This window comes from Bactrocera neohumeralis, chromosome 6, assembly GCF_024586455.1.
Source record: "Bactrocera neohumeralis isolate Rockhampton chromosome 6, APGP_CSIRO_Bneo_wtdbg2-racon-allhic-juicebox.fasta_v2, whole genome shotgun sequence".
NCBI classification, from domain to species: domain Eukaryota; kingdom Metazoa; phylum Arthropoda; class Insecta; order Diptera; family Tephritidae; genus Bactrocera; species Bactrocera neohumeralis.
In genome coordinates, this window is record NC_065923.1 from 73,450,009 (window position 1) to 73,462,904 (window position 12,896).

Consider the following 12,896-nt stretch of genomic DNA (forward strand, 5'->3'; position numbering starts at 1 on the left):
ACTTAGCCAAAAACGCAAACATGTAAGTTCGTGCTGTTGCGCTGGTTTGCAGCAGCAGCCCTACTTGGCAAATTGTTACGATTTTCCCGCTTGATTTTGCGCGCGGTAAATGCGCACAAGGATTTTAATTTAATTAGTCGTGCTACACTCGTTGCAATGTGCGGCGGCGGCGGCGTGGGGCGCGTTGCAGTGCATGGCTGCAGCTGCGCTGCGTCGAGTGCTTCGTTACTGCTTAACAGCTTCGAGCGCAATTTCATTTCATCATTTCGCACAACTATTACTAATTTCAGTTTTATTTTCTGGTTAGCGCATTTTCTTCGCTTTTTCATTAAGTTTTCATCTTTGCTGCGCTTGCGAATAGTTTGCAGCGCATTAAAGTTTGCATTTTTATTTCCTTGGCAAATACAAGCAGCAACAAGCGCATAAAAGTAGCGCGCGGAGTATTTACAAAGTTTTGCGCTTAAGTTGCGGTATTTAGTCGAAACTTCTTATGCGGCGAAAATTTGCTTATAGCACCACAAGTGCCGCAACTGCCGCGCAATATGATAAAAATTTGCCCAAGCACAAAATATATTAATTAATTATAATTAAAATTAATGCCATCAAAGACAGCGAAACTGATTAGCTAAATATGTTATAAAAGAGAAGACGCGACGAGAGGCTTTTGTGTTCTATGATAGGATTTTGCTGTTTTTGTAAAGTTTTCTAGCGAAAAACAATTCAAAAAATTTTCTTTCAGTTATTTTGGGAAAAATTAGAACTGCATCAGAACACAGAGAAGAAATAAACAAAAATTAGAAATGGTTATAAATTGGTTATCATACACTCATATTGACACAAAATTAAAGTTTTCGTTAAAAAAAACCTAACATAACTTTTTACAAGTTTACAGGCGAAGAAAAAACAATATAATAGAAACCAATAATACTGAAATAAAATTTGAGTTTTGGTTATGAAATGGTTATATATTGGTTATCATACACTCATATTTCCGTTATAAAATGGTTATATATTGGTTATTAATTGGTTACTAATCTGACAACGATTTTCAATTTTTTTTTTGATGTTACGTTGTTTTGCATTTTAGGTAACGATATGTTATCCTCCACAGCCCGCGTTTTTTATCCAAAAAAGTACGAAAAATCTTTTACTGACACCTTTTTCTGCATGGCAAATATATGCTATAGTTGTCCAATCTGAACAATAAAGAAAAATATGTACAGAGATTGTAGCGTTGCTTTAGATAAAAATATATGCCAGTTTTCGTGCCGATACCTTGACAAATAAAAATGTTTTCCCCACAAAACCTGATTTTGAGCGATGCCAAGCTCTTCGCGTCGATCATTTACATATTTCTGCATCCCCGACGTTTCCTTTGGATATTACAAACATCATGGCAAACTTAAGATACACTGTTCCACAACTGATGAGTCAAAAAATGTAAAGTAGCAAAAGAATACAATAGAAATTGACGGTGAAAAATTCGAAGATGATAAAAAAATATATAAATTTAAAATATATTTTATTTTTTTATATATTCACTTTAAAATTTGTTTGCAATAAATATTGCTTGGAATAAAAATTGCTTGCAATAAAAAATGACGGTAAAAAAATCGAATATGATAAAAAATATATAAATTTAAAATATATTTTATTTTTTTATATATTCACTTTAAAAATTGTTTGCAATAAATATTGCTTGGAATAAAAATTTGCTTGCAATAAAAATTGACGGTGAAAAATTCGAAGATGATAAAAAATATATAAATTTAAAATATATTTGCTTTTATTATTCAGACGCTTTAAAAATTGCTTGCAATAAAAATTGCTTGCTTGCTTCCAGCCATACTTTTTAAGAAGACTTATTGCTAAAAAAATCAAAAAAAAATTCCTTCGTTGCCATACTCGTAAAAACAATATTTCGTACCATTAAACACCATCCAACAACTTTCAGCACACTATAACTACACAACAACATTTATTACGCTGCATAATTGCCAACACGCCACCCAGCAACCCAAGCGCACACGCGCAAAACAAACCAACGCAGCGTGAGAATTATGTGCGTCGCTCAATTAGACGCCTTATTAGTGCCAAATCGTGGGAGTAAGAACGTCTAATGGTGTTATTGCACTGCTGCCACAAGCCGCCACAACATAGCAGCGCACTTCGAGTGTGCGGCCGCTTAGCGATTCTCTTTTGGCATGCAGTCGCAGCAGCTGGTGTTGCAAGCAAAAATCGAAACGCAGAAGCAATCGAATCGCAACGTATCGCCACGAAATTAACCACAAATCACATCAATTAGTGTTGGCATTAGAAGTGATAGCATTAGCGCTAGCAGCGAAGCTGGCAAGCAGCAGAAAAGTTGTGGCTGAGTGTTGCCACTAGCTGCCGGTAGAGTGAGTGTCAGCTGCGCCAATGCTCCGTTGCACACGGCAAACGTCTTTAGCTCAAAGCGAGATAATTTGGCGGTGTTGTTGTTGTTGTTGGTCTGGCTGTTCAATTGAGTTGGTTAAACGCCCTTAATTGCAATTAAATAACACTACGCTGAACTTTGGCCAAGCACGGCAAGTGCTGCTGGTTTCGGTGGCATATGAAGCATGATGTATTTTTAAAAGAGTTGCCAAGTGGTTTTTTATTAGGTTGATTAATCGTTAGTAAGAGCAGTTATAGAAATAATGAGAAAAAATGTTAACTTTGCTTGCATCGAAGTCATATTACCCTTCACAAATACAAGCACTTGAATTCGATCGCTCAGTTTGTATGGCAGCTATATGCTATAGTGGTTCGATCTGAACATTTTCTTGGGGGTTAGTAGCCTTGATTATAATAACAGAGTGTGCCAAATTGCATACAGATATCTCGTCAAATAAAAAAGCTTCCCATACAAGCACTTTCTTCAAACCGTTCAATTTGTATGGCAGCTATATGCTATAGTGGTCCGATCTGAACAATTTCTTCGGATATTGTAGCGTTGACTTAGGTAATAATCTGTGCCAAATTTCGTACAGAAATCTCGTCAAATAAAAAAGCTTCCCATACAAGCACTTTCTTCAAACCGTTCAATTTGTATGGCAGCTATATGCTATAGTGGTCCGATATCTGCGATTCCGATAAATGAGCAGCCTTTTGGGCAGAAACGAACGTGAGCAAAATTTATGATCAAAAACTCTCAAACACTGAAGGAAAAGGCTCCTGTACATAAAAAAGCTCCTGAATATTAGATCGCCAAATCAACCACAAATGCTAAATCACTCAAAGCTGAAGCTTCACTACCCAAAATCCACTAATTGCTGCAAATCTTGCAGTTCTGTGGCCAATCTAAGCACAACTGAGTACCGTTTTCGCAGTTATCGAGCAATTAATTTACTGGCGCAAGCAAAGTTTTCGCACAACTTTGCTACAACAATCTACCAACAGCAAAACATACACTACGATATTTTCGAAAATAAGCTCAAGTGTTTCTGCTTTTTTTCTTTTTTTTTGGAAATTGCACATTTAACGGTTAAGTTGAGTTACAACCGTGCCTTACAACCGCCACAAGCGCATTTTATTTTTGCTTTCGCCAAATTGCTCATTCACCCACGAAAACTGCTGCCTCAAATGCTGACTAAGTAGTAAATCAAATTTTGCTTGATTTTCGTGCCGTGCCGCCTTACGCCGCGTTACGCTACCAACACTTATGAGTAATTTAAGTTGTGTGCTGCCAAAGTTGAGTTGAAAAAAAGTTCCACCCATGCCGCACTTTATTTTTGCCACGCTACAAATAATTTCAACTGCGAAACATGGCCTTGTAAGCGCTGTACTGCCTTTGTATACATGTATGTGTATGCGCTGCTTAAATGTAAAATATTGCCACTTTTTGTCTTAACTGTAGTTTGAAAAGTTTATATTTTTAGCTCGGCTGCGTATTCGTAGTTTTTAATTACCTACACGCCACCACGCCATGCCAGCAACAACACTTTTAACGCTTTTTCATTGCTTTTAGTACTTTGGTACTTCCTGCGTTCATTTGCAGCCCACTTAATTGTATAAATTCTGACAGCTGTCAATTTTCCCGCATGTCATCTCTTTCACACCAACGCTGCTTGCCTGCCGCCTTGCTTCCAAAGAACTTGCCGGTTTCTCACATCTCGCACATTCACGTTCATGGCGGGAGGTAAGCAATGAGATATTGATATTTGAAAAAAAAAAAAACAAAAATTACAACAAATATTGTCATTTGAAGTCAGGTGCTGTCATTAGTTTTCAAAGTTTTTAATTGACTGCTGCAATGAAAAAATAATTGACCTCATTTGTGAAAAGTGACAGCAAAGTGCGTGGTGAAAGTTTTGATTATTACGATTTATCCTGCCACACGGCAGTGCTCATGCGACGTCTAATTGCGGCACTGTATTGGTGATCTGTACTTGCGAAGAAAAAGGAATAGTAAGGGAATAAATTATAAAAGTGTTAATTATGAAATAATTGACTTATGGAAAGTTTTAACTGTGAAAAAAAAAATTATTGATTGCTTGAGGGTAAGCATACGCCATGGCCAACACAGCGCGAGAGATGTATAAAGCAGGAAATTTGAAAGAAAAAATTCTAGTTTTTATGTGAAAATACAAAATAACGTTAACTTCGACTGCACCAAAGCTATAATACCCTTCGCAGGTGTATTTCTTGTATTATAAAATTGTATAAAGAGATCTTTATCTTGATTTTGAACCGTCAGTTTGTATGGCAGCTATATGCTATAGTGGTCCGATCTGAACAATTCCTTCGCAGATTATAGCAACTCTTTAGAAAATAATCTGCACCAAATTTCGTACTGATAGCTTGGCAGTTAAAAAAGTTTTCCATACAAAGACTAGATTTTAAACGATTAGTATGTATGGCAGCTATATGTTATAGTGTTCCGAACTAAAAATAATCCTTAGGATATCATTTCGTTGTCTTGGACTATATTCTGTGGCGAACATTGTGAGGATATTTAGTCAAATGCAAAAAATTTTCTATGCAAGGACAAGTATTTGATCCTTCAGTTTGTATGACAGCTATATGCTATACTGGTCCGATCTGAAAAATTTCTTCGTGGATTATAACATTGTTTTGGTATAAATTCCATGAACAATTTCCTATAGATATCTCGTCAAATAAAAAAAGTTTTCCATACAAACAACTGATTTTGAGAGCTCAGTTTGTATAGCAGCTATATGCTATAGTGGTCTGAAACTTACAATTCTGACATATGAGCAGCTTTATGAACAGAAAAGAATATGAGCAAAATTTCAGATCAATATCTCAAAAATTAAGGAAGTGGTTCGCTTATATACAGACAAGACTATCATCAGCTCGTTCAGCGTATAAAAGTCGGCTTCCTCGTATATACATATTTTTGCCAAACTTTCTCGAAAACATACATTTTTCTCAAGCTTTCTCACAATTATATATGTAGTACCATATGTATATTCTAAGCTAACTTTAAAAATTTAATTTAAAATCTGCCACAAAGTATATGCAGAAAAACAGTGCTGCCACACCAAATGTCTAATCCTTTTTTAAAGTGCGAAATTGTCGAGTGCGAATATGTAGCCTCAAGTAAAAAGTACTTACCGAACTATTTGCAAACACAAATAGTACATAAGTAAGCGTTAGAACTTTAAAGAGCGCCCAAAACTATGCAACATACCACTCAAGCGCTCACAAGCAGACACACGCACATAGAAACAGGCACATAGTGGACTAAAGTAATTGCGTAGCCAGCAATGCTAGTATATTTTACTTTATATATGCATATGAATGTATGTGTATGTGTGTGCTGCTGCTGCACACAAAGGCACTGCAGTGGCAATGCGCCAAAGCCGTAGGATTTTAATTATTCACGCATGCATAAGTAACTTGAACACGTTTCGGCAATAAAATTTCAACAGTTGAAAAGTTACAGCCACAAAAAAAGAACCAAAGCAAACTATTCTTAATGTGTGTGCAATGGAGATGAGACTCCAAAACACACTCACGGAGATTTTCCGAGAAAAAAACAAAAGCTTAAAATTACACAAACGGCAGACAGACATTCAAATGCGTTTGCACTTAAATGAAACTTAACTTGAATTTTATGGCTGCAAATATGCTCTTTTGCACTTATTTAAAATCTTGGCTGCAAATAAGACGCACAAATGCTACAACAGCAGCAACAAGCCGGATTTTTTATTTGCATTTTAGCTTACACAACATTTATATATAAGTACGTATGTACATATGGTAATACATATGCATATAATACAAGTATATGTGTCTGCAGCGTCGGCTTAAAGCATTTGTATAGCTGATAGTTGGTGGTTGGTTTGGCTGAAGTGCGATAAAACTTTGTCTCGGCACCCAAAAACTATTTGTATGCCAATGGTTTCACAAAAAATATGATACAGTATCCTATAAAATATATTACTTGTATAGAAAAAGTAGTTAAATGTCTAGCAATGCAGTTATGCATGCGTGCATATCTATGTGTGCATTGTGTGTGTGGGCTTAGCAGAACCGCAGACCATGACATTGGCAGCAAAAATGCCAATAATGGCGAGCAGACAGTAAAATCCCCAAAATATATAACGTGGCTTGGTAAATGTAAAAGTCATGTTATTGCGGTGATATTGCATGCGGCTGATAGAAAATTTGCTCGCTTTAAATGTAGCTATACAAATATATATGTATTAACATATATATTATATAGGTTTTTATATTGAATACACTTCGTCTGTGCTTGTGTAGGCAAATGATTCATATGAAAATGTAAAAAAAACGCCATTTTGCTTCTTTTATATAAGTGTGTATATGTGTACATGCATTGAATCGTTGTCTAGTTGCTTTTGCCTTTATATTATCTGCTATAACTATTACTAGCACTGTGCTTTTTTGGTAGCCGCGGCGTTAGTATGATATATGGACCACCAAAATACTATTGTCGGTAGATATTTTCGAAAGAGCAGATTTATTGCTGAAATATAATTGTAATTGTTTTTCTATTTAAGTTTTTAATTTTAAAGTTCACATTTAAAGTAAAAATGTTACTCATTCTTGCAAAGTTAGTACACTGTTGCACCATGGCGTATGAGTAACATTTTTATAGGCATTCAAGCAAAGTACTAATTAGTAAACATATTGTATGAAAAAAGAAAAAAAAACATTAACTTCGGCAGCACCGCACCGACGCTTCACAGCTGAATTTTATATAGCATAAAAGTGTATAAAAAGAGCTGTATCATGATTTTGACTGGTCAGTTTGCATGGCAGCTAAAAGCTATAGCAGCCCGATCTGAATATTTTCTTCAGAAATAGCAGCAATGTTTAAAATACTAGTGTATGCTAAATTTCGCGAAGATATCTTGACATATAAAAAAGTTTTCCATACAAGGATCTGAGTTACATTGTTCAATTGGTATGACAGCTATACGCTATAGTTGTCCGATCTAAACAATTTCTTCGGAAACTGTAGCAAAGCTTTAAAGAATAATCTATGCTAACTTTCGTGAATATATCTTGTCACATAAAAAACTTTTCCATATAAGGGCTTGAGTTTGAACTGTCCGCTTGTATGGCAGGTATATGCTATAGTAGTCCGATATAAACAATTTCTTTGGACATTGTAGCAATGCTTTTAATAATAATCTGTACCAAATTTCATGCAGATATCTCGTCAAATAAATGTTTTTCTATACAAGGACTTGAATTTCTTCGGTCAATTTGTATGACAGCTTATGCTGTAGTGATCCGATATTGACTGTTTTGACAAATGAGCAGCATTATGGTGAGAACAGAACGTGTAGAAACTGAGGTACTAGATACACACAGCTTTTTTAATTACTTTCAAGCTATTTTCGCCTACTTAAGGCATCTATTTAAGTTTTAACTGCTTTGCTAATAATATTATATAAGTATTTTCTCTTTTTCAAACCGACTTTGCTTACTCTTGCTCCTTCCAACTATTTTCAACTATATATATACACAGAAAATAAAATTTTCTCCATTTTCACTTTCTTACTTTAAGCAACTCATTCTGATTGCCATTTTCATTTCATTAACCACACTTAATTATGCTTATAGCAACACTCATTCACTTATACACATGCCCATACCAGCAACAACTTTTGCCATTACTGCGCGTGCAGTGACATACTCTTCTTGCCACAGCCCGTAGAATGCAAGTATAAAACTGCCTTTGTATGTGTATTTGTATTGTCCACTCATCCTCGCATTCATTCACATAACATTACATGTATTTAAACTATTATAAGTTGGCATGAAATGTTATCGATATTGAATTTCCACTTGATCGCTCGTACGCCTAGTAGACAGACGCAGACATGCTGAAGACAGACAGACAGATTTCCGTTGTTGCGTGTCTTTTGTCTGTGCATTGGCAGACAGCGCGCGTGCACATTCACAAAACCAAAAAGCACACAAGCGTCACTTATATATGCATATATACATATATATATAGTATATACTCATATAAAGCATGCTTGCTTGCTCAGTTGTAATGTCGGCATTACACGCGGGCAACCAACTCACTGCCATTCGCCGGCTTGAATCGCAGTCTCGCACTTTTTGCGTTTCCCTGCTGTGGTTTCTTCGTATTTTTTTATATTTTTTTCACTACTTCCTTTTTTGTTAGATACATCACATAATCGAATTATCATCATGGCGTCAACAAATGATTTGTTTCTGCTGCGCAGCATTATCCAGGGAATACTGAGGGTTTTTTGTAGTAGCTGTCGCCCGCCCGCTCGCTCAATGACACTCCTTAGTACTTTTTCTTTATATTTTTTCCATTTGACTTTGTCCAGTGTCACACCACCACTGCCGCTATTTTTGTTTGATTGCAAATTCGTTTGATTTGTAGTGAAATATGCATGTATTAGTATGTGATTGTATGTGTGTGTATATAAGGACATAAAAATAGAGCGCTCCATTTGGCAAATTTTTGCATACAATTTCGCCTTTTTACACACATTCGCTGACACACACGCTCACGTGAGCCCACTCCCCCACTTTGAGGTTATGTTCGTTGTCAGTTCGTTTATCCTTTTGCACAAATCCTTTTATACAAATGAAATTCGAGCCAAAAAGGCGATAAGCAGCAGTCGCCATGCCACACCGAAAATGCCAAAAGCTAACGCTGCGCGCTGTCGCCGGTTTGGGGTCCGTTGACGCAGTGTCGCTGTCAGCTAAACGCCGACGTAACAAATTTATGTATATTACAACGCAAAGACTTCTACCGCTGCCTTTTGTTCTATAAGCACAACTTCAATCAGCCGTCCATGGCAGGCAAATCAGTTGCAAATCCTAACGCTGACGCTGTCCTGTCCCTGACATTAACACGCAGCGTAAGGACTTTAGACTTTTTTCTTTTTTCTCACTGCTTTAATCGCTTACTTTCTTTATTCAAGCATTTGTATTGCTTTTTATAGTAGTTTATTTGCTTATTCGGCTATTCAGTTGCGGCTGTGGCTTGTTCGTTAAGGAAATCGGTTAGGGAGTATTAGGTGTGATTTTAATGGTCGCCACAGTTGTCGTTTAGTTTCCTTTTTGCAAATGGGCTCTTCGCTTTTCGCTGGCTTCTGATTACATTTGCTACATTTTCGTTTTCTGATTGTTATTTGTTGTTGTTGCGGACAACTTTTTATGGCTTAGCATTACTACGACAATTTGGCATTTTTACGCTGTGTTTCATGGTCAAATGATTTAATTGATTTTTGTTAATGCCCTTTTTTATTTCACTTCTTTTGCATTGGCTATAATCCTAGTATCAAAGTAAAACGATACTGCTTGCATTGCGAATGTGGTAAAAAAAACTGTTATATACGTCTAGCAGGAAGCAACGTAATGTATATTTAATAACGGTTTTAGGAAAGTTTGAGTTTGAAGAAAATTTTGAAATATATTCCGGAAAATAATATGCTGTATGAGGCTTTGTTTCTGTGGATTTAGTAGACCGATCAAAAATTACCTAAGCGTAAGATATATAGCTATCCAAAAGAGATCTATCGATTTTATATCAACCCTACAACCTTACCTAAAGTAACCTAACGTACACAGCTCACCAAACTGAAGGCAACACCTTTAAAGGTATCGTATCCGTGTCGTAGAAAATAAAATATTAGCAGGTCAATTGAAAAATTGAAAAAAGAGTATAAAATGTTCTGTTGTAATTACATGCATTTGTTCATATAATTATGTTATGTTCACATACATATATTTATATTCATATATTTATATATAGCTTGTATACATACATACATATAACTATAAACATTTTTAATATTAAAGGGATGTACGTGCCCACCCTTACCTTTTATTGCCTGCACATATTTAATTTCTTTTAATTAAACATACGACGGGTTTTTAACGCTATAGTCGAACAATAAAAACAATTTAATATCACCAAATGATAATTTCTCAAAAAACTTAGATTTACTACTATATATTTGCTGCGTTCATAACGCGCGGTTGGGAATCTCCGAGTAAAAGCAAATTTTTCACACGAGAAACATGCTGAAACATGTTTGCCAAACCGACACATTGACACTGTTTTGCTAAATTTCATTTGCACACTTTCATTTCTATTAATCAACACACACTTATCACTTTACATTCACAAAATCAAATAATATTTAAATAATACTTAACAAACTCCACTAAATGATTAATTTATTACTTTTTCACAAACTTTGATCGCGATCACGTACCGACGCGCACTTGCCGACACACGACTATCAAACAGAGAATGTTAACGAACATGAATGAAATTGTGTTAACATTCGGTCATTCCATTGCACTTATAATTATCTGCAGTGCTGCTTACCTGCTTCATGGTGACGAGACAACAACTGCATTTGCATGCACGAATATGTAACATTCCCACACAGTTGCGCATGCTGTAACGTAATTACACAGGATCACTCGGCCGGTTTGCAGTAACATAAAACGAACAAATTACATTGATTTGTTGTTTGCCCGGGATTATAACAGCAATTACAAATAGTTTATTAACATCAATGCTAATAAAGTGCGACTGCTTTGTTTTTATACTTTGGCAACATGTTGCTACAGAGTATAATAGTGTTGTTCACCTAAAGGTTGCTCGTATAACCTAAAACTAATCGAAATAGATATAGGGTTATATATAAAAAATTTAACAGCATAACGAGACGTGTTGAAAACTGTCTGTCTGTCCGTCCGCCCGTACAAGTCGTAACTTGAGTAAAAATAACATACATACATATGTTGATGAAATTTGGCGCGTTCCTTAGCAAAAAAAAGTACGAACTCGTTCTCATTCGGGGATGGCAGTAGTACGGAGTAACTGTGGGCAAAAAATTTTAAAAAGTAGACGAGGCTCTGCCGATTATATTAATATTATAAAAACAATGAAAGCTAATAGCGATAAACCCTGCAAAGATTCACCAAAAAAAATAATTTCAAACGTTTCAAGTTAGTTTACGAATTACAGGAACTTCACTTTTACCAACAACATGAAGATGCTCACTGAAAACAAAACACTTTTAACGCTAGTGCTATATGATTCTACGAATTTTTCTAATACCTTGCATTATCTTATTAAACATTTCATACAAATTTTCCTTGCAGATATCAACAAAGGTTCACCCATCGATTATAAAAGCGGCTCGGCCTGCTCAACACCTACAAAAGACACACTCAAAGGTTACGAGCGCAGCACGAATAATTGCATGGGACCCGTGCTTCCACCGCGCAGCGTTATGAGCGGCCTGCCTGCGCACCACTATTCGACACCGATGAATTTCCGCAAGGGTTTGGCGGCGCGCTGGCACCGCTGGCGGTGTGCGCTCAATATATGTTTGGCGGTATTTGCGTTACTCGGCTTGATTTCAATAGTTCTATATGGTAAGTTCTCTCCATAACACACACCATCTTACATGATCATGACATGCACTTTAATTGATTTTCATTGAGATTTTCTTTTCATTTTTTGCTTTTCATTAATTAAAATAATTTCAATTAATACTCATTTATTCACTGCAACATTTCTTCCCTCTCTCTCTACCGCTCTAACCTTACACCACACAGTATCCGGTGTATTACACTTATCCATGGACGAACCACGCACAATTCTAGTCGGCAATGAGGCATCCGAAGTGACGGCCGCCAAAAGTACTAACACAGATCTAACGAAATTCGGACAACCCACCACGGTCACAGCATCAACGGCAACCTCATCACTCTCCTCGATATCGGCATCACAAGCGGCAGCGGCGCAGGCGGCCAGCGGTAGCGCTGACTTGATGGCTGGCGGCGGTGGCACCTTGCCATCATCGACCGCCTACCAATCACCAGCATCTGCGTCGTCGGCGGTGGCTGCTATAGGTATGACCGGAGCCGTTGCCTCCTCACCCTCATCATCATCGCTGGCAAATGCCAATAATGGAGGTAATTATTTTGAAGTTTTAATTATTTTTAAATGAGTTTCACTTGCTGGCGCGAAGTGCGACTTTGAAACGCCGGCACAGACGTAAGCGCCGCGTATATTCGAAATCAACGTATAACAGTGTAATGAAAATCAGTAAAAGTGAATGCGCAGTAAAGACATAGACAGCAGGGGTGGGGCGGCTAGGCGTGTAGTCGTTGTCTGTTGTAAAAACAAGCACAGAAAAATACAGACAGCCAAAGTTTAAGCAAAATCAAATGAATAAAATTGTCACTTGAGCTGTGTCAGCCAGCAAGTGCGCCGCACCCCGGCGCTACATAGCGTCTGGCGCGCTCACGGGCGCTGTCTGCTATATGTAAGTGCGCACAAGCTGCTTGGTGTGGCTGATTTGCTTGACACCCACATTATTATTGCCAAAGGATCAGCTATTGTGCAGCCAACAAAAAATATG

At 36.9% G+C, this 12,896-nt stretch overlaps 1 protein-coding gene across 7 annotated transcripts in view; it reads left to right on the plus strand.

Moving 5' to 3' along the window:
* The window catches only part of LOC126762930 (teneurin-m), a 517,900-nt gene that overhangs the window by 481,274 nt on the left and 23,730 nt on the right, over window positions 1-12,896 (plus strand). For all 7 annotated transcript variants that reach the window (XM_050479984.1, XM_050479981.1, XM_050479983.1 and 4 more), the window contains 2 exons: window positions 11,629-11,904; window positions 12,088-12,447. In XM_050479984.1, the coding sequence (XP_050335941.1) occupies window positions 11,629-11,904; window positions 12,088-12,447 (636 nt within the window). The remainder of the gene's footprint in view (window positions 1-11,628; window positions 11,905-12,087; window positions 12,448-12,896) is intronic.